At 41.3% G+C, this 23391-nt stretch overlaps 1 protein-coding gene across 9 annotated transcripts in view; it reads right to left on the bottom strand.

Annotated features, from left to right (window-relative positions):
• NTRK2 (neurotrophic receptor tyrosine kinase 2) overlaps positions 1 to 23391 on the bottom strand; it is a 408111-nt gene that overhangs the window by 176434 nt on the left and 208286 nt on the right. For 5 of the 9 annotated variants that reach the window (XM_086414414.1, XM_086414413.1, XM_086414415.1 and 2 more), the window contains 2 exons: positions 9706 to 9753; positions 3570 to 3758 (listed from right to left, as the gene is read on the bottom strand). In XM_086414414.1, coding sequence (XP_086270540.1) covers positions 3570 to 3758; positions 9706 to 9753 — 237 coding nt within the window. The remainder of the gene's footprint in view (positions 1 to 3569; positions 3759 to 9705; positions 9754 to 23391) is intronic. The other 4 variants (XM_086414416.1, XM_086414417.1, XM_086414421.1 and 1 more) reach the window with 1 other exon arrangement.

Raw genomic sequence — 23391 nt, 5'->3', positions numbered from 1 at the left:
ACAATCAACTGTTTGTATTCATTGATCTTTAAAGTCATAAGCAGTTGGTGTATTGTGGACCAAATATGATTTGTGCTGATATATTTTGTTGGTTCCACTCATTATTTTAAATCTTGGAGAACTCACATTAAAAAAAAAAAAAAAAGCCTGCTCTCTCTGGAAAATTTGGAATATCTGGTAATACCAGGCCCATATTCCATCATGATCTTCACCATACCATGTCATCTTTCTGATCCAGCCTGTTTCTCATATTGACCCTATAAGTCACTGGGGTTTAGGATGCTTGCTTAGGATGCTTGCTCTAAGCTATCCTAACCTTGCGCTTTGTAATTACACAATGTCTTTCAACACTGGCCTCCCCAAGGAGACTCGCTGAGGGCAAGGAACAAGCCATCATTATCACTCAATTTCCAATTCTTAATATTGTAGGAATATTGTGGGTAGTCAATAAATATGTGGTGAATTGAACTTCACTTTCCACATTAGATTCTTACAATTCAGTGAAACATGATGGGATCACTGTTTGTAAGATCACATGTGTATTCTAAAGCCAACATCTTTGAATAGCAGGCAGCTTTAGGAAAGAGAAGTAAATGTGCTGGTTTGTGACCCAAGCCTCTGATGCGTCCATCAGAGACTGCATGTTTCATGTGATATTTTGCTTTAAGCACATGAAGAAAGTTCCACACTTTTTCTGAGAGCTTCTTAAATTTGTTTTTCAGATGTAACCTATCCAACTTCTTGGAAGAGCCCTTCTTTAAAGGTTAGCTGTGAAAATATTTGAAGGGAATAAGTTAACTGAAAGCTAAGCTACCAAAATTTCATGGGCCTACAGCAACAAATCCCTCGCCTTCTGTATGTCAGATCTATGCATTTTGAATATTTTAATTTCTGAATGACTACAATTAGGATCTTCAAAGAAAAGATTCTTTGTTAAAGGCTTATTTCTTCTAAAATTCTATCTAAATCTACTTAAACTGGTTAATATGTAAAAAATTCATCCAACATTTAAAAATCGATGTAGGTAAGTTTAATAAGAATAGACCCAATGAAAAAGGTTCAGTGTAAAAGGTCATTTACACTTGTTACAAGTCTGTTAGTAATTAATGTTTCATTAATATATAGCCATATCTGGTCAACATCTGGCTCACATCAGAGGCAAACAGTGTCCCATACTATCATAAAGTAGTTCAATGGGTATAGTTTCTGCTCTCTAGGAGCTTACAATCTAACCTGATTTTTTTTTAAATTTAATTTTATTTAACTTTACAATATTGTATTGGTTTTGCCATATATCAAGACTACAGAAACATATACCAGAGTGGTAACACCCAGGGCTTCACAAAAGGCATCAGACACGTTGAAGATAAAGGAAAAAAATATGGGGTAAAGAATGACATTTAAGAAAAAGTAAAGAGAGAAGAGAAGTAAATTGCTTCTTCATTCCCATTTCTTTGAAAAACAATTTATGGAAGATGTGTTATTTTAAGTGTTCTTAAAATCATGAAAGAGCATATGGCTTGATGCTTGAAAGAAAGAAAATTTCTGCTAGTATAAGATGCTAAGTGATTGAGAACACGGAACCAGTCAGGATGGCTGACTGAAGGACTAGAGTTTATAATGAAAAACCAATGGTCTGGAGCCCTCTGGTAAAGGACAGAAGCTGAAGGGAAGCTGCCAGTCTCCTCAACTCTCTTCCAATTCCTTCCAAATGGGAGTGGCATAGAGTGGTTGAGCTGTAAAACCAAAACTCCTTTAAAATTACCAAAATGTCTAATCAAAAACTTTTGTAAAAGCCTTCATGGATGCTAGACTAAGGAAATAACCTTTAGAAATTTTCCTGTGGGATTTGGAAGGAAAGAAAGCACATGTAGAAAGAACCACAGACTCAGAAGCCCAGCCTATTTGATTCTATAGCACATGTTTGTTTGTTTCCTTGATCATTGGTTCATTTTCTCTTATTGGACTTGTTGGACTAATGCTACCCACTTGATTTTTCAGCTTTAACTTTTCTCCATTGACAAAAGCAAATTTTTTAGCACAGTTTAATTTTAGTCAACCTCAATTATAATGTAGCCTCTGGTTAACTGAAGTATATTATACAGCCTGGTACTGGTAGTGGTGACGGGGGGGTGGGGGTGGGGGGTCAAAATACTCTGTTCCTAGTGATGACAATCAAAATGATGACAGATTCTCTCATTACAGTGTCTTGCATTGCTTTATTATTTCACTGTTATGCATGCAGGGCATTTCAAGAACTGTTGGGGGATGCTTATCTCAACAAAGAATACACATTCTGGGCAAGGCCTCCACACGTCTTGTTTATACCATAATTATAATATTAGAATTAATAATATCTTGATTTCAAATAATACTTTTGATTCCAAGGAGCTCAGTATTTTTCATATATGCTATTCTATTTATCTTGTCATATTACAAATTCAACTGAAATCTGTGGTGGGGTCTCACATATTACAAGATTGTAATACTGTTCTTCCTAGTGATTAAATTCAAAATCAAATCCATTGTTAAACATACCTCAGGATAAATTTGAATGAATAGGAGGAAATTACAGATGTTTGTTGATATTTTAAAAATACTCACTGCTAAATCCCCTTATCCATGAGAGTTCTCAGTGGAAAGTCAGTCCCCAAAATCTAACCTTGAAATAGTCCTACCTTACCTGAGACAGGTAAGAGCAGGAGAAGAGTAAGATGGGGTAAGAACATGCAAACAGAAAAAAAGATACCTACTTGTCAGTGCCAGGGAACCCAGGGGACCTTAGCCACTGACAGTCTGACCCTCAGAGTCCCTTATTCATGTTAAGGGAAGGCCTAGAGTTCCAGTGACATAAGCCTGTTTGTTCACTGTGGTTTTATTTCTTGTTGTCCTTCAGGCTTTGTCCTTCATTCTTTATATTTGAGCAGTGGCTCAGAAAATAGTATAAGAGTCTCCAAGAAAGATTTAAGTTCCCCAGTAGAGGCTAATGGGTTCATCTGGTTCTGAGAAACATAATTCAGTGTAGGCACACCTGTTGCGAAGTCCCTTTGTTATTGTGATATCACAGCAAGTCTCATGATAAGAACTAAGACTGAATAAAAAACCCAGAACTACTTAAATTGATACCACCTGTGTGCAACATAGACCATTCCTGACAACCATTGGTGTATTATTTTAAAGACTTTCAATAAACCAAATTTGAATCCCACCAATTGCTTATCTTCTGTAACTGATGTATGTGCATTCTAATGACACTTCTGGTTTCTGTCTCTATCTTTTTCAAGATAAGCATGCCTTGATTCCAAGTTCATGTTGACAAATGGTTTTGGAAAATTGATCCCAAGAGAAGTCAGTTCTGCCCACAGTTCCAATCCCAGCAGGAGACACACCCTAAGAACGCCATAATCAACAAACTAAATGATCTATTCCCTGGGCTCAAAGCCTCAAGAATCCATAAGACATTTCACTTCACCCTCCCCTCAATCATCCTTGTCAGGGACTCTGATAAACATGCTGCTAGATACAGCTATGAAGCAAATGGCCCAGTAAGTATAAACAGCTGTACTTACACGTGTCTGGCTTGAGCTGACTGTTGGTAATGCCAAAGTACTGGGGGTTTTCAATGACAGGAATCTTGGTCATCCCAATAACGACAGCATCAGGGCCACCCTCTGAAGACGACGGGGTGTTACTCCCATTGGAGATGTGATGCAGTGGGCTGGCAGAGTCATCATCATTGCTGATAACTGAGGCTGGGCCTGAAGGCGGAAAACATATTCTCCTATAATTCTTCATGGTTTTGTTGAGCTATAATTGATATATATAAAACTCACACATTTAAAATATACAATCCAATAGGCTTTAACACATTCAGAGAGTTGTAAAACCATCAGAACAATCTAATTTTAGGACATTTTTATCATTTCAGTTAGCAGTCACTCCCCACTCTCCCCACTTCCAGCCCTAGGCAATAATGAATTTACTTTGTATCTATACAGATTTACCTATTGTGGATACTTCATATAAATGAGATCATATAATATGTGATGTTTGGGGACCAGCTTCTTTCATTTAGTGTAACATTTTAAAAGTTGATTCACATTATAACATGCATCATTACTTTATCCCTTTTTATAGACAAATAAAATTCTATTGTATGGATATGTCACATTTTTGTTGATCAATTCAATTGATTGATATTTGGGTTATTTAAAATTTTGGCTACTATGAATAATGTGGCTATGAGCATTCATGTACAAGTTTTTGTGTGGACATATGTTTTCATTTCTCTTGGGTGGAATTGCTGGGTCATGGCAACCCACTTCAGTATTCTTGCCTACAGAGTCCCCATGGACAGAGGAGCCTGGCAGGCTGCAGTCCATGGGGTTGCAAAGAGTTGGACATTACTGAGAGACTAAGCATGCACGCACAGTAGCTTTATGGTTAACCTTTTGAGGAACTGCCAAACTATTTTCCATATTTAATATCTCCACCAGCAATGTATCAGGGTTTCAATTTCTGTACTTCCTTCTCCTGTAATTTGATATCAGCTTTCCTCTCTGTTCTCTGAAAATCTTTAGAACACTCGTTGAAATTCCCAGCATGAATCTAGGATTCCTATTATACAGTGTACTGAAAGATGACCTGTGAGTTCAAAGATCGGATCCTGATCCTTTCTCCACTCTTTGGACAAGTCACTTACCTTTTTGTACCTCTACATCCACTTACATGTGTAAAATGTGCAAAATGATATCTTTTTGTTACGTTATTAGGCTTTGAATGAAACTTCTGATGAAAATTTGCTTCATATGTATGAATTACTAAAAAAATTTACAACTGGTCAACTAAAATTGCATTGGATTGTCCTGTTACTATGTTCACTTTCTCAGAGACTACACCATTTTTGCCTACAAGATACTTTCATAGCAATTATGAATCAATCCAATAGCAAAGTTCTGTGCTTTGCCTTTAGCTATAATATTATTTGTAAAGCAATTACATGGATATCTTTATATTAAAACAATAACCATAACATTTTTTCATACCAGATTTGAACTTTACAGTCCAAAATCTCAGAATGTATGTGCCTATAAATACAGTCTACTGTGTCTTATGTGAACAATTCATCCATTGACCACTAAACCCATAATGTTTGCAACCAAAACACATTTCCAAAGATAAAGGTCTACATTCATTAAAAACTTCATAACAATTAAGATCTCAGGGGCTCTTGATAGATACACCCTACAAGAAAAGTAGACAAAGTCCCCTAGACGTATAGTACATGTGTTTCTGTAGTATGTTGAATAGATACAAGGTCCCAAAGAAGGCTCCCAGTGGCCAGGGCTACTATAATAAGCTAAGAAGAATACAGGAAGAAAAGGATATGGAGGAAAGACAAAGAGAAGACAAAATCCAATGTGCAGCCAAGACAAATGTGTGGTAGGGAAATGAAAGCCTGAATGCCTATTTCCTGAGCAAAGCCATGTGTGTCCATCCAACCGCCAGGATGTCTCAGCTGCTGCTGCTGCTGCTACTAAGTCACTTCAGTCGTGTCCGACTCTGTGCGACTGCATAGATGGCAGCCCACCAGGCTCTGCCATCCCTGGGATTCTCCAGGCAAGAACAGTGGAGTGGGTTGCCATTTCCTTCTCCAATGCATGAAAGTGAAAAGTGAAAGTGAAGTCGCTCAGTCGTGTCCGACTCTTTGGATTTTCTAGGCAAGAGTACTGGAGTGGGTGGTCATTGCCTTCTCCAGGATGTCTCAGCACCTCCATCCAATCTCTACCTTCTCCTTCACATTTAACTTTTTATGTAAGAAGCACAGAAATTCTAGAAACAAAAGCTGTTATATCATACATTTTTGAATACCATCTGAAATATCACAGTAATCCATCCCCAGCCCCCAAAATCCATTTTCTGTCTTATATGGGGATTATCACTGTTTGGAGGGATAACAACTGGACATTCCCCAGCTAGCTGTCTTAAACTATGTAAGAGGCAGCCAACTGCTATTATAGGTGATTTTAAAAAGCATTCTCTTAAGGGGATGTGTATTTAAGTTGCCTTTAATGATACACTCTGGCTTACTTCTGCAAGCAAGTTCTCAAACAGCCAATTTAGAAGCCACCAAACACTCAAAGCCAAGGGAAGCTCACTGGTTGTGCTCATCTTGAGCCTAGCTCACTGGTGTTTGTAAACAGTGGAAATTCTGCCAAGAATAGTTATACAGACAAGTTCTTTCTAATATTCTTAACCATGCCTGTTTTATGATTTGCTTTTTGACAGGCCCCTATCACCTAGAGCTTAAACCCAGAGGTGGAAAATGGAAATGTGCTATGCTAAGGTTTCTTCTTGTCAATAAGACCTTCCCCCCATGGGCTTCCTTGCTCCAGTCCTGGCTCAGCTGTCCCCTCCTTCGAGGTTAGCAAAGCATGCTACTACCCAAGCTCCCCGGGAAGGGTGCAGTGAAGGCATTTCTCAGCAGATTCCAGGCTGCACATTTACCTCCAGAATGCAAGAGTTGTCATGTTACTCCACATTCTGTCAGAAGGCCAGCAATATTTGCTTCTGAATTCCCTGCAACAATTAGAAATGCACTGATCCCAGTTGCTTTGTCTCTGATTCTCTTTTGGCCCAGGGCAGGCTGTCCACATTCCCATAGCATTCAATCATTTTGGAGGAGGTTGATACTTAGAAGACAATGTTGAAATTCCTCCAGGAATTCAGGCTCTGAAGCATCTGCCATGTACACAGCAGAGCCTTAGTTAAAGAGTTCAACCAAGGGACTTGCTCTCTGCTTCTCGCCTATCACCGAAGAACACTCTTTCCTTCCCCCGCCTTGCTAAGTAAAACCCCCAACTCCGAGGTAACAGATCCCAAGGGAATGGGCTCTCTGTTTGGAGGGAAATTTTTTGAGCACAGAAATGGTATAAAGCACCAGAGGTAATTTTTCAAAAGCCTTTTCACTTTGCCAGAAGGTCACTGTTGACAAATCTGAGCAACATATAAACCTCAACAATTTATCAAGTGGCATGTTAATTCAAGTGCTGTTTGTTTCATTATTGATGTTCCAAATCCTGGAAGATTGATACAGCTGGCAAGGTTGCAGAGTTTCAGCCATTTTTCTACGAACATTTTGATCTAATGGAGCACAGCAAAGTCGGGAAGGGGAAAGCTCTCAGGGGAGACGATGAATGTCTATATAATTTGACAGCAGCCTGTCTGTGCAAATCATGGATGTCTCGTTGTGTGTCTGTGCACGTGGAAGAAACACTGCGAAAAGACAGACAGAAGAAGAATCGGGGGCACATCACAGCATGTGAGAAATTCACAGGAGGACTTGAAAAGATGTCTTATAATATTAATAAGAAGTTTTAAATTGCTGGGTATGTGCAGCTTGCTGAGTTTGGGGTAGATAATTCTAATTACTGAGCTGACAAATAGGAGCTATGCCTGGAAACATTTTTAGCCCATTTTGATTTTACTGTGTCTCACGTACAAGGAGGCATTTTTCTTTTACCAGAGCTGCTCAGTAATGTATCTGGCATTTATGACTTTACAGACATTTTTAAGCCTGGCTGAGACCTTTTTGCCCTGGTAAGAATCAATGTAGGTCATCTGGAGAAGGAGTTTCCTTTTCTCAAGGCCAACATGCTTTCGAGGAGACAGATTATTGTTAATCAGATAGCCATATCAAACATGTCTTTTGTTTTCTGTATTCTGCTGCTTCAACATCTGGGGCCTTGGTGAAAGAGGAGGGACTGCCAGTTCCTAGAGATAATAAAGTGCTTGCCTACAAAAGTATGTTTCATATACAAGCCGACCTATCCACAATCTGTGCCCCCAAACCACATTCCTTATCAGGCTATCAAACTCCAGGCCACTATCCACCTGCCCCATCACCCCCGAGCCACATATCAGACAACTAGGGATGGTCCCTTATTCAACCCAGCCAATTCTAACCTGCTTACCCTGCCTCGCCCATTCCTTTCTGCAGAAACCACAGTAGAGGCTCTTGTTTATGTTTTACCCTCACTCCCTCTGCTTCCTGATGGACCCCGTGTCCCCTTCAGCATCATGGTCCCCACCATGGCATGATCTGCCCTCTTCTCTTGGGATCTGTGAATAACAAACTACATTTTCAGCGGCAGTCATCTCCTGACTGTGGCCTCAACACACTTGAATAATAATAAAACCTACAAAGCAGCAGCACCTCTGATGAACTGTAGCTGAAAGAACAATTCTGAAGAATTCCCTCAGCTGTGGCCTAAAAGGATGAAGCCCGGTTTTTGAAGCTTACAGGGAATAAGCGCCTCTCTACAGAGCAAACTGGCCTGGAAAACACTCACATAGTTGCAGTGATTTGCTCTTTAGTAGAGGGAAGACCTCATCTCACAGCACTGTTGTGGGAAAGTTTATCATTCAATTCCCCTCTTCACCACAACCACACACAGAGTGAGCACAAAGCCCTGGAAAGGCCTTCAAGATTGCACAGGCAAACAATCTCCTCTCTGCTATCTTGGCAATATCTTGGCAAATCGCCTATGATCAGCTGGATCTGAAATTTGCCCCAGGTCATTGCAGACAAGTCCTGAGCTGGTTGCACTTAATGTTCCAACTTTGACACATTCCACTTCTCTTTGCTAGTTAAGAGCTTTAGTCTTGGAATTCCTGGGGCAAGATAAGGGTCAGGATGACTTCCCCCATCAGGGCCCTCTGGCTCAGTGTCTGCCACCTCTGGGCCCAGCCAGTGTGATATTTTGGATCACTGGACAGACACTGAGAAAGACTATCCTTTAGGAAAGATCTGCTATCAGGCTCGACAAGGGAAAGGAAACAGGCTTCTTTGTATGGATGGGATGAACACACAATAGGTGAATGGTTTAGAACTAGAAGACTGACCCTGGTATGCTTCTCCTATTTTACAATTTTCCCTATAACCAACTTTGCTACCAAAATAAATGCTAACCAACAGATAGTCAAGATGAGGCCAGATCTTGGAAATGCACAGGCAAGATGTAAAGACAGTGTTTTTTCATGCCTTCTAAGCAATTCCTGTTCATTGTCTCTGTACCCATAGAAAATACTGAACAAATTAGAGGCCCTAGGAGATCACACCTGATTCCAATCCTAGTGATGAGATACATTATCTGCACTCATTTGGTAACTACAAACTCTGCTTTTCAATTGCCGGCACACAGTCTGAATGCAAGGAGCAGAATGCAATCAAGCACAAATCATAGCGTCTGGACGTTAGAGTCCTGCATTGAAAGAGAAGTGGTCATAAATGAACAGCTGATTTCCCAATTCAGAAATTTATTACATGTTGGCCAATGGAAGAAAGTTTAGATCCAAGCTTGCCCAGACTTGAATATTCAGCTAATTGTTTGCTATACGTGGAGTTGGAGTACAGTCACATTTTATTCCCTTAACCTTTAAAATGCAGCCACAAGCTAGATCTGGATCACAATTCACACTTCCTCATAGGACAAAACAAGTTGAGGTCAAAAATACAAAACCATCTACTGAAGTCAATTTTCCTTTTCTGGAAAATTCTAGACCTCTTGCTTCAGCAAAATAAAAATTGGGATCACAGAAAAAGAATCAAGGGCCAACAAGTAATAATAAAGAGGGTCAAAGCAGTTTCATCCTAATTAAACAACACAAACTCATTGCTTAGCCAAAGAAGTAGGAACTACTTACCAACACCTTGTCTTGATTTTACTTTCCCAAATCCAAACCATGAGAAATCTGAAAACCACAACAAAACATAAAATAAACTTCGAAGGAGAAGCGTAAACCAGAGGCATTCAGCCCTATCCCTAGTGAAATAACAAACTCCCCCAAAAAGCTCCACTGGGGACCAAAACTTCCCCTCAAACACCTGGAAACAAACCCTTGGGTTTTTGTGTAAAGATTTATTTCTCGTCCTGAGAACAGGGAGGTTGGGATCAGAAAAGAGGCGGCAAGAGACTGTCTTCGCAAAAAATGGCCAAAACCCAGGGTTCAAGGCACTGAGCAGATTTTCCTCCTCACTGTCTCTCTTTCCCCTAAGTATCAAATCATCAAACAGGGAACTGCAGGGTGAATGCAACACGGTGCATTTGACAAATGCACCCTGGTTCTCAACCACGGACATGTGGGGAAATAAAAAAATAAAAAAATAAAAAAAACATCTTTTCTGGAGCAAAGACAAGCAGTACAAAAAAGGAACATGAAATCCCATGGGAGAACTGACACTCAGGCTGGATGGGGATTCAAGAGGAAGAAAGAGGATCACGATTCTACATGGATTCCACAACCGACTTGCTGTGTGATGGTGGGCAGCTCCCAGCAGCTTCGCGCCTCTTTGTAGCACAAGGCTCCAGAGGCATGTGAGGGGAAAGGTCTGCCAAATGTTTGGAGGTCCTCAAGTGAAGAAAGCCACAGTGAAATGCCTGTTTGCTTCCTGGGCCCCACTGTTCCCTTCTAGGTAATTTCCTCCATGTTCAAAGTAAATTCAGCACAGCAGGGAAATCTCTGGATAAGAGGCCAATAAAGTGTTTTTTGTTCAGTTACTAAGTCATGTCTGACTCTGAGATTCCATGGACTGTAGCATGCCACGCCTCCCTGTTCCAAATTTGCCCAAGGTAATGGAGCCCCAGGTATGTCTGATAAAGAGAATGGAGCCCAAATAAGTAATAACTGTGTTTCTCAGCTCCTTAGATCTGCAGTGATTTTTACAGGCGGCTAGGATAAAAGGCTACATAAGAAAAGAGCCCATGGAAATGAAAAATGTATATAAAAACTCTTTGCACACTCAAAAATGCCTTACAAAGTTGTCACGATTGCTATCTTTTTAAAGTACATTTAAGCCTTTCCTTTATTGGTATTCTACAATTTCAGCTGTAAGCCAGTTTTTACTTCTGATTGGTACTTCTCTGAATGCTTTTTTCCAGGTTCTAAAAGGCAGAGGGAAGGCCTGGCCTCTACCCAATGCTAAAGAAAGATTCGTTTGCATGAAAACATTGACCTCATTTACTGCATCCTCAGTGTGGCAAGGCCTATGGATTTCTTAGTTACAACTAATCTCTTTCAAAACAGAGTGAATTTTCCTACTGGTCACTTTCGTTTTTCTATATTCTTTTGATTTACCTAGTTTTAATTATCATCATGGATTAAATATTTGGACTCTTTTCACTTGAGTATTTTCTCAAAATCATCTTTCTTTCTTACCGAGCACCCACTGAAGAGCAAGGCCATAGTGCTCCTCACAGATTACCCATTTCAGATTATAGTCCATTATCCACGGTCATAACCATAACTTCCAGGAATATCCTTGTATGTCTTAGGTGCTCCCATCTCCATTTTTAGAGATCATTCCCTCAAGATAAATTCCAGAAATAGAATTACTGGGTCAAGATGGGGAAATACTGTTAAGGTTCTCAATGCACATTATCTAACTGTTTTCTCACTACAGGAGGTCTTTCACCAACAGTGGATAAGAAGGTGGACTGTGTATTTCCAAAAGGAAAGTTAAGGGTGAACCATTTCTCATATCCATCCTGCCATTGGTAGGTCTTCAACTAATTGAACAAACACGTGCCTCCCATCTTCGCCACAGGAAACCATTCACCACCACTCTCACCACCCGCCCCACTCAACCTGTCCTAGGCTGGGGTTAGGCATAGGTGCAGTAGGGAGAACTCCAGGTATGGAAAGAATCAAAGTAAGGCAGATACCACTTGTGTAGTCATTATAATTCACCAGGTTCCTCTCCCACCACAGACTCTCCTCCCCTGCTTCTCAGCCAGACCTTATAATAAACCCCTGCTCCTTGACAAGAGACTGAGACTCAGAACAACGGGCTGATAGGCTTAGCAAAAGCCACAGTTATTAGTGACTGAGCAGGGACCTAGCTTTCTGATGCCAAATCCAGCACTTTTTTTCTTTCATAATTGCTTTTCCAATCCTCCAAATAATCAAAATTAGCCAAAGTGAAGAGAATGGCAACTCATTCAAGTATTCTTGCCTGGAGAATCCCATGGACAGAGGAGCTGGTGATCTTACAGTCCGTGGGATCTCAAAGAGTCGGACATGACTGACTAACACTACTACTACTATAGTGTCATAATTAGGATCCAGTTTTATACATAGAAAACACTTGAATTAGTCATTCATTCCTCATTTTTTTTCTTCAGCAGGCATATTTGAAGAGTCAAGAATAAAGAACTGCATGGTCTTCCCTCAAGGACATTAAGATCAAGGATCAGCTCTCCTAGAAGAACATCAGGGGTATATGGGAACTCAAAGGAGCGCTTTCTAGCTGAATCTGGGAGGCAGGGTAGGGGGGCAGTTATGGGGGAAGAGTTCTCTGGCTTCTTCACAACAGACTAAAATTCACCAAGAATGGGAAAAAGCAGAGGGGTATATTTTCACTGTAAATTCTTCAGTTATGATCAGAGTGGGAAAAATCATATTTGTCAAGGGGCAGATGCAGCTGGAAAGAGAAAAAAAAAAAAAAAAGCCAAGACACATAAACAAGGGCCAAGCCAAGAGTTTGGAATCTATGGTGAAATTGCAGGTAGACCCTAGAAACCAATCAACCAACCTTAGGCCAGGAAGAAACAAGATCAAAATTAATTTTAGAAAGTGGTTGCAGGATAGAAACAAGATGATACTAGAGAAAGACTGAGGGCAAGAGACTGGTTGAGGAGGCTTTTAGAGAAATCAGAGTCTGAAAAAATCATGACCTGAGCCTGGTAGTAGGGAAATGAGATAGGGACAAGATGGGGACTGCTGTCTGGTCTATTTAGGGGAACAAGAGGATTTGGACATTGATTTTAAGTAGAGGAGAGTATCAGAAATGAACAAAGATATTCTTGAGTTTAGACAACAAGACACATGGTGATGCTGCCCAATGTCTCCAAGGAAATTGACAGAGAAATAGGCTTAGGGGTTCAACTCACAGTGTGGGTATGGGGCACAAATCCCAAATAAGGTAACTATGTGGGAGATTCCCCTGAAGTAGGAAATGGCAACCTGCTCCAGTATTCTTGCCTGGAAAATTCCATGGACAGAGGAGCCTGGTGGGCTACATTCCATAGAGTCATAAAGAATCTGATATGACTGAGCACCTAAGCACCAGCAGCATGTGGAGAAAACCTAAGAGGGAGACATCTAGAGTTTGAATCTCAGGTCTAGAGCTCAAAGTTGTTGTTGCTGAGTTGCTAAGTCATGTCTGACTTTTTGCAACCCCATGAACTGCAGCACGCCAGGCTTCCCTGTCCTTGACTATCTTCTGGAGTTTGCTCAAACCCATGTCCATTGAGCCAGTGATGCCATCCAACCATCGCATCCTCTGTCGTCCCCTTCTCCTCCTGCCTTCAATCTTTCCCAGCATCAGGGTCTTTTCAGGTCAGCTCTTTGCATCAGGTGGCCAGTGGATCTGACCAAGTTTAACCAGAACCCAGAGTCCAATGGAGAACAGAGGCTAGTGGCTGCAGCTGAGACACATTTCTTCTTTGGGCATGCAAAACACTCTTTTTGGCAGGTACAGATTAAAGTGTACAACTGAGGCTAACTTTTAACAAGCTTGCTCCTAAATTGCTAAAATATTTCTAAGTTCTTTTTAACATTAACACAATTATTATGTAAGAGAGAATGTAATATCCTTGACCATATGCCAAAGTTCTTGGAAAATTTAACAGACCAGGCAGAGCACTATCACATTGATACCTCTCTCCCCTCCAAAAGCTGTCCTTTGTTCAACAACTTTTTCTTGATGAATTTAAGCAGTAGTCTTAAAACCGTGATACTAAATGTCAACCGCAAAACTTTCCCATGAGGCCAAAAAGAAACAATTTCTCAATTTCCTGCAATGTTTCACCCATTGGGAGTAGAGTCCTGCCAAACGTTCATTTATTTTCTATTTAATAAAGAGACACTTTATTCACTGCAACATAAAGGGCTCCTTCAAAAGCAAATGTAGTTGCAGCAAGATTAAAGGAACTCCTTCTTTTGGACTCTAGACCAACAAAGACTCTATATTATGAAATTAACCAATTAAATCCATCTCTCTTGAAGAAAGTTCTAGAAAGGTTTTCCTCATCCAGAGAAAAGGAAGATAGAAAAGAAAATAGCACAGCTCTAAAATGAGACTCAGAATAATAAAATAAATAGCCATAAAGATTGCTTTTCAAATGTCTCTCAAAGGAAAACTAAAATTTAGGGGTTGAAAAGAAATATTTATGATGTAAGGGAGAGAATCAGAGGAAGGAGGGAGAAACAGGCAAAGTGAAAGAAATTTAATCTTCCCTGTGGTGCTGAATGGTACAAACACTAAATGTGATTGTTAGAAGGGTTCTGATCTCAAGAGGATGTCATTTATGGAGTTTTGATTTGTAAGTTTCAGAAAAAAATTGTTTTTATATGTTAGAAGGGAAAGCAACTCTTCCAACTCTGGAGGAATTAAAATTTGCTGTGTTGTCAATTAAAATTTCTTTATAATGTTCTTTTTATTATTGAAATTTCTCTATATTTCAAGGCAAGACTCATCACCCTCCACCCCAAAGAAAAGCATCTCTAATGCTGTGATGATGGAAGCACATGGGAAAATACGATTCACTGACAAAAATGCACTTCACGTCCAACTTCTCATGGCCACACCCATCCCCTGGAGGACCGGTGAGAGAGGAGCCATGGGCTGCCTGGCTGCAGGGAAAGTGTTCAGCCCAGAGTACACTTCAGAGTGCTTGGGTGAGCAGCGGACTGCCTGTCACCTCACTCAAAGAACTAGGATGACTGGTCATTGCACTGGAAAGGAAATGAAAGAAAAGGACCGCTGTGTTGATGATACAATCATCTCTCTTTCCAACTGACACATAATCAGAGTGAGTAATAGTTTGCTTCAAATTAATTCCAGTTGCACAGGGCACAGAACAATGTAGTTTGGGGCCAAGTTTCCACTTCGATTTAACTTAATCTTTTACTTAAGGACACAACCTTTATATAAGTCCCGTTTCCACAGACCAGCAAGAGGGCTCGCTTTAAGTTAAATCACAGTTCCAAAGGGTTCCAGATTCCTCCTAACCAGCCTCCATTGGCTCCATCCTTTCCCTTCCCTCAAATTTCCAATGTGACTTATGTTCACTGTTATTAAGAAAAGTAACACTGAACACCTTCAACTGACAAATTTGAAGAAAAATTATGTGTATTGTGGGGCTTCCCAGGTGGCTCTACTGGTAAAGAACCCACCTGCCAGTGCAGGAGACATAAGAGATGCAGTTTCGATCCCTGGGTCGGGAAGATCCCCTGGAGAAGAGCATGGCAATCCATTCCTGTATTATTGCCTGGGGAACCCCATGGACAGGGGAGTGTGGCAGGCTACAGTCCATAGGGTCACAAAGAGTCTGACACAACTGAATCGACTTAGCACAGCACAGCACACATACACAGTTATTAACTGACCCCATGACCTCTAAATTCCAATTCACAAATTCAAAATCGCATTTCATGTATATCTGTATTTTTCTGGAGAGAAAATCCACATATTTCCTTGGATTTGAAAAAGGTACTTCACTGCAAAATGCTAAGAACCAGTGAAATACATATAAATAGTTTCAGAGACAAAAGTTTAAATGCATAGGTACTCAACGTCTGGGCTTCCCTGGTGGCTCAGTGATAAAGAATCCACCTATCAATGCATAAGACACGGGTTCAGATCCCTGGGTCGAGAAGATCCTCTCGAGAAGGAAATAGCAAACCACTCCACTATTCTTTCCTCCCAGGGTCAGAGGAGCCGGGTGGGCTACAGTCCATGGGGTCACAAAGAGTTGGACAAGACTTAGTGACTAAACACCAACTCTGCATCTAAATTCTATTGAACTATATTCCCTATCAACTGTTGAATCAGGTGCTCAGAACCATCTGTCATCTCCCAGTTAGACTTCTACAGCGACCTTCTCCCCTGTCTCCTGGTCTGTTGCTCTTGCCTCCTCTGAACCTCTTTTCCATAGACCTGCCAGAGTAATATTTTCAAGTATCTGTCAGATTATTGCGTTCCCCCACTGGACACCCTGTAAAGCTTTCTTGTCACATCTAGTATAAACTTCTGATGATGACTAGAGTCCTGCACCATGTGGGCTCCCGCACCCTCCCATCTCCTAGGAAAAGGCCACAGTGGTCTCCTTCCTATTTCTGCACACTCTGCACATTTCCCTGCCTCCTCCCCAAATCCTCTGCTCAGGCTTTCCTCACAGCTAGCCACCTCTCATCCTTCAGTTTTCAGGGCAACTATCCCACTTCAGAAGGGCCCTGACCTCAACCTTTTAGCCTGAGTCTCTCTCAGCCGCTCTCACTCGCTATCATCCCTTCCTTTTCAGTGCACATGCGCATGTGTTTAGTCACTCAGTCGTGTCTGACTCTTTTCGACCCCATGGACTGCAGCCCTCCAGGCTCCTCTGGCCATGGGGATTCTCCAAGCAAGAATACTGGAGTGGATTGCTGTGCCCTCCTCCAGGGGATCTCCCCCACCCAGAGATCGAACCCAGATCTCCCACACTGCAGGTGGATTCTTTACTGACTGAGCCACCTGCTGCTGCTGCTGCTGCTGCTAAGTCACTTCAGTTGTGTCCGACTCTGTGCGACCCCATAGACAGCAGCCCACCAGGCTCCGCTGTCTCTGGGATTCCCCAGGCAAGAACACTAGAGTGGTGCCATTTCCTTCTCCAATGCATGAAAGTGAAAAGTGAAAGTGAAGTTGCTCAGTCGTGTCTGACTCTTCAAAATCCCATGGACTGCAGCCTACCGGGCTCCTCCGTCCACGGGATTCTCCAGGCAAGAGTACTGGAGTGGGGTGCCATTGCCTTCTCCGGACTGAGCCACCAGGAAAGCCCAAAAATACTGGAGTGGGTAGCCTATCCCTTCTCCAAGGAATCTTCCCAAGCCAGGAATCAAACCGGGGTCTCCTGCATTGCAGGTGGGTTCTTTACCAGCTGAGCTACCAGGAGCCCTCCTTCTCAGTATATACCAATAAAGGATCTGACTCACTTCCGGTATTATTTCTTGTCTTTATCCTTTACTAGAACTTGAGTTCCATGAAGTCAGTGACTGTCTTAGAAGAGGCTCCACCCTCCTGAAATAGACTCTCACACAAGGATTCAAGTGATGAATCCTTCAGTTTATTAGGAAAGGATCCAGGAACACTAGAAGGGGCGAGAGCCCATGACACAGGGAGAGAAAGAAGCCTGGAGTAGATATATTATCCAGTGGGTTACACTGGGGACAACTGGACTCAAATCCCTGAGTGCTTGGGGACAGGGTGTAGAATGCATCTCAGAGTTTTTCTTACCAAAACATGAGGACGTTGTGTCATTTACCTTCCAACCACCATTTGTCATTCTGCTAGGAGAGAGTCCTGGGGCAGAGTTCCCAGTGTTTGGACCAAGACACAGGGGCGAGCACAGGATGGCGGGGCCTGGGAGGACCTGATGGGGGCACCAACAGGATTTGCTACAGGAAACTTGTCTATGTTGCTCACCACCGCCTCTAGTGCCTAAAACAGGCCCTCAATAGATACTCATCAAGAAGAATCATATTTAAAAGCATAACAGTAGGAAGGACTGCAAGTCTAATAAAAATATCAACAGGCAAATTATGCACTCAACATAAAAACAATATTTTGCAAGTATATTTTTTGCCCTCTTGATTAATTTACTCCCCCCACCTGTAGCCCCACCCCCCACCATGGAATCTCAGAAAAGTATTTAAAAGTGAGCAACACCTAGAACCCAGCATTCTGGGCAGGAGTGTGGAATAAAGATGCTGGACCAGATGTCAGGTGCGAGGTCTCACTAGATGCTGTAAGAAAAAAACGTCATGCCCTTGGGTGGGTCATTTCTCTCCCTCACAGGCTCTGCTTCCTACTCCATGAAGACAGGGGCTGAAAAGTGGCATCAAAGGTCCATTTGAGCCCTAGCAATCCATAGTGCTAATCACCAGGCATGTATGACTGGGAATAAATTGCCACTTGGCCTTCCATAGCTTTCCTGAGCATGGGTATTTTGGGATTGTGAGATCATGTGCAATTTAAAGAAAAGCACTCTGTCCACCGGCCTAGATTTCCTCCTGCTAAATAATACTCAGATGCTTTGGGGTCACTATTTCCTCATCTTGTGAGAAGAGCCTGTGCTCTGCAAAAGCAATTTCTAAAAAAATGGTACTTATCAAATACTTGCTAGATGTTAGGACACTTACTGGAGATTCGATATTACTTTAATTAGGGAAAATTGGTCAGCTTCTATTCCAGCATTTAAAAAAAATAAAATTAAGCTAACGTGATTTTTAGATCCTACAGACTTAAGGTTCAGAAGCCTCAAGTGAGAATAGACAAAGCAGACTTGCTCAGAATGTGGCAAAATGGTCTCTTCCCCTTCAAACATTTAATTTTGAGGACAAAATGTTGCCAATCACATCCCTCTTTCATTTTGAATATGTAGACTATTTCAAAGAAAATTCATTTGATCTACATCTCTGTCATTCACAAACATTACAAAGTGTTGGGTGTTGTTTTTTTTAATCTGTTGTAAATTCTGAAGGTTTATTCTTTAACAAAGGAGGTCACACTATCTACTCTGAGTGGATTAAAAAAAAAAGGAAACTGCAATTCCAAAGGGTTAGTTTTAAACTTGGAACTTCGAGAAACCCAGAAGCAGCCTCTGTTTACTAGTAATAGTTGACAAACGTGAGAGAGGCATATTAAAGCTTTGCCTTTCTGAGGTACCACCTCAGCGAGAGCTCAAAACACTATAAACACTTTTTTCAGCTGTCACAAGCTCCCTGCAGGGAAGACAGGTGATGTCTGGTTGCACACACACAATATTTCCCTAATACTGTATTCACATTCAGGAAATCACTGCTTCAGATTCACCCCAGACTCCCTTCTCTCTGCAAAGCAACACTGCTAAGCACTTGGAGCAAGTCTTTTGGGAGGAAAATTGGCTAAGTCTCATCATTTGAGAAGTGATATTAGTGGCCTCAAAGAGAGTGACAAACCCATAGAGTCTGACAAACACTTTATGTCAGACTCCCCTGAGCTTTCATTTCCATGGAAAACCTAAACAGTGACTCAGAGACCTGAGCTGACTTGTTCAGACCTGTCTGTGGTGCCTTCACCAATTGAGGCCAAAACTTGCTTTCTGCTCTTCCTTGCACAAAAACGGTCGCCATAGGACATGCATTTGAAAATGCTTTTGCAATTGTTGCTATAGATTCATGGTTATGTTCATATTTATACATATATATAAATATAGCATGCAAATTCTTTTTTCAGTTTCTCTAAACCAACATTTGCTGCAGCTAATTCAAAGTACCATGTAGGAATTTTTTTGTGGTTTTATTATGGAATTTTGGAAGGAGTAGGAGGACGGCAGCATTTCTAGCCATCTCACTTTAAAATATTTTCAATTGTATTCAAATCTTTCTCTCCAGTCTTGGGATGTGGTGACCTTTGCCTTTCTTTCCAGTGACCCACTGTCAACCTCCTTCCCCACCAAGACTCTTGAATCCAGCCAAGGTCAGGAAATGTGTGAGGCTGATACAATAGCTAAGATGTTTATTTAATTTTATTACCCTGTGCTCTTCTATTAGGAAGCTCCTGTAATGGAATAGAACATAATAGGATTATATACACTTATAAAGCTGGGTGCTGAATAAAAATAATTGAATAAAATAACCATAAATAGAACAAAATGAAAACCCATTGTTGAAAATGCAGCACCAGTGACATGAATTAGCTATCAGCCATCCACTTCCTGCTTAACATCACTAGAGGTGGTTACACAATGTTAGTGGAAGAAACTCAAATCCATAAGATGTAACTGCATTTCTTTCCTTTGTGTTTCCTACTAACTGCCCCCTATGCTCTTTAAAGATCCACTGATTTTCTGGAAACTAATCAAAATTGACTGGCTACGTGAGGGATTCTTGAATTTTTGCCTCCCAGAGGAAGTTGGACAATGTCTGGAGACATTTGGGGTTGTCACATGGGAAGGGTGGGTGGAGGAGGTGTGCTTCTGGCATGTGGTGGGTAGAGGCCAGGCACGATGGGAAACAGCCAACAGCACTCAGGCCAGTCCACCTCACAACAGGGAATTTAAGTCTTGGAACATCAAGGGTGCCTTAATGGAGAAACACTGGCATAAGTCACAGCCCAGCAGAGGTGGAATTTATCCCCAGATCCTGTTACAAAGAAACCTTGGCCTGTTTGAGCTCACTGTCACTAGAAGTCTCTTCTCTCATGTTATCCAGTGTTCTTGTCACTGGTCCCTCTCAGTTTCTCATTCCTCACAAGAAATAGCTATAATGTCATAATTTCTGTTGCTTCCAAACACCAAAAAATGCTATCCTGGTCCACATGGGCTAGGCAGTGCAGTATGAGAGGATGGGAGCTGCATTTGGACTCCAAGGCTTGGGTTCGAGTCTTAATACAGCAGTGTGTGTGAGCTTACTGACCTGCCTCTTGAGAAACCTGTATGCAAGTCAGGAAGCAACAGTTAGAACTGGACATGGAACAACAGACTGGTTCCAAACAGGAAAAGGAGTACATCAAGGCTGTATATTGTCACCCTGCTTATTTAACTGATATGCAGAGTACATCATGAGAAACGCTGGGCTGGAGGAAGCACAAGCTGGAATCAAGATTGCCGGGAGAAATATCAATAACCTCAGATATGCAGATGACACCACCCTTATGGCAGAAAGTGAAGAACTAAAGAGCCTCTTGATGAAAGTGAAAGAGGAGAGTGACAAAGTTGGCTTAAAGCTCAACATTCAGAAAACTAAGATGATGCATCCAGTCCCATCACTTCATGGCAAATAGATGGGCAAACAGTGGAAACAGTGGCTGACTTTATTTTTGGGGGCTCCAAAATCACTGCAGATGGTGATTTGCAGCCATGAAGTTAAAAGACGCTTACTCCTTGGAAGGAAAGTTATGACCAACCTAGACAGCATATTAAAAAGCAGAGACATTACTTTGCCAACAAAGGTCCATCTAGTCAGTTCAGTTCAGTCACTCAGTCGTGTCAAGGCTATGGTTTTTCCAGTGGTCATGTATGGATGTGAGAGTTGGGCTATAAAGAAAGCTGAGTGTGGAAGAATTGATGCATTTGAACTGTGGTGTTGGAGAAGACTCTTGAGAGTCCCTTGGACAGCAAGGAGATCCAACCAGTCCTCCTAAAGGAGATTAGTCCTGGGTGTTCATTGGAAGGACTGATGACCACTACTTTTTGTATTTCCAAAGCACATTGTTCTTTGCCTGTCATATTATCTCACTCTGAATTTTAATTATCTACTTCCTTTTTGTAACTTCTCACTGGAAGTTCTTTATGAGCAACAAAAATATTTTTGTCGTGTATCTCCATTGTACTTCTAGCACTGAGCACAGAGCCTGGTACAATTTAGGTGCTCAATAAAGATTAACTGAATGGATAGGTAAATGAATTCCAACTTTTCACCTTTGCATTCATTGATCAAGAACCAAATCTGGAATGATGTGGGATCACAGTTGTGTTAAGAGACTATACTGCTCCCTCTCCTCCCTGGCCAGCAGAGGATTAGAAACCACCACCCCCCACCAGCACCAATCCACATAACTTGCTTTTACAAACCAAAGGGAACAGAAATTGCACATTTTTAATAGTCTCTCATAAGTTTTCCACTCCCTCTTCATCCTATCACCATGAACCATGAAACCTCATGTTCGGATGCACTGTGTCGTACATGGAGCATGAGGAAAAATAATCTTCTCTGTTTTAATGGTTACTTATTTCTACAACATCACTTAGCCTATTCTAACTGATACGATAGTAAAGTTTCAAGTGAATCTTACTAAAAAGATAATCTTATCTATAAAAATATCAGGCTTTTATTTTATTCAAAGACTCTGATATGTATGGTTAAGAGAATACATGCACACACATGGACTCTCTAAAGCATGTGCAGGTGTGTGCATAAATACATAATGTATAAATATTCATGATAAAAGAATTAAAAAGTTAAAAAAAAAACTCATTGTAATTCACCTGAAGAAATCAGAATTGGGTGAGATGGGGTGGAGGGTGGGTGGGAGGTTCAAGAGGGAGGGGACATATATGCTGCTGCTGCTGCTGCTGTTGCTAAGTCGCTTCAGTCATGTCCAACTCTGTGCGACCCCATAGATGGCAGCCCACCAGGCTCCCCCATCCCTGGGATTCTCCAGGCAAGAACACTGGAGTGGGTTGCCATTTCCTTCTCCAATGCATGAAAGTGAAAAGTGAAAGTGAAGTCGCTCAGTCGTGTCCGACTCTTAGCGATCCCATGGACTGCAGCCTACCAGGCTCCTCCGTCCATGGGATTCTCCAGGCAAGAGTACTGGAGTGGGATGGCATTGCCTTCTCCGGGGGACATGTATACTTGTAGCTGATTCGCATTGTTGCACTAGCAGAAACCAACAAAATATTGTAAAGCAATTATCCTCCAATTAAAAAATAAAACAAAAGCAAAACAAAAACTAACACCTGAAACAAAATGTTTTTCTTTAAGAACCACTAAATATAAAAGTATCATACTAAGCCATAAACGAGCAGGGAGGGATAGTGCAAATCAGAATGAATAAACAGATGAGAAGAGAAACAAGAAACAAAAAAGCAAACAAAGAATTCAGAGTTGCAAACTTGCAAGCAGTCCCCTTAGAAGGCCATGCCTTCATTCCAAAGATTTTGGTTCTGTTTGTCACATTTCCAAACTTGTTGTGGGAAAATATCTTTCATTAATATAACAGAGTCTTCAAACTATGGGAATCTTCATTATTGGAGAGGAAACTTTGATATTTTAACAGCCAAAGATCACTTGGAGCCAGGTCTGGTGGAATGTGTGGACCATAACACAATTATTCACCAGGGTGTCCAATTCTGTAGGCTCAAGTCTCCACCGTTATTGTAGAGCTCATAATTTTCACTGAAGACACTTCTGAAAGATGAATTCTAAAAATGCACAAGCTCTATTTTCCAGTGAGTCTCAAACTTTACATAGTTCTAAAATCATGACTAAATGTCAGTCACCAGTAACTTCCTGGCCCCTTAATTCATGGCCATTAAGTAGAGGCAACGTGAGCGGAGGCACGGCTGGGTGTTCTTCAAGGCATCTGTTAGAAGCTAGCTAAGCACATTTACTCTCAGACTATATTATCATAAAAGCAATTGAGTCCTGGTGGATAAAAGCCCACTTAAAACAGAATTTATTAGAGATCATTTTTGTTTGTGTTCTGGATTATATTGTATATTCCCCAAATTTATATGCATGCACGTGTGTGTACTCTTCTGTGACCCCATGGACTATAACCCTCAAGGCTCCTCTGTCCATGGGATTTCC

Source organism: Bos grunniens, chromosome 8 (assembly GCF_055505025.1).
Source record: "Bos grunniens cultivar Pamir isolate PY7600 chromosome 8, Bosgru_T2T1.0, whole genome shotgun sequence".
NCBI classification, from domain to species: Eukaryota; Metazoa; Chordata; class Mammalia; order Artiodactyla; family Bovidae; genus Bos; species Bos grunniens.
Note: the sequence above shows the minus strand (reverse complement) of the source record. Positions and strands in the feature narration are given on the sequence as shown.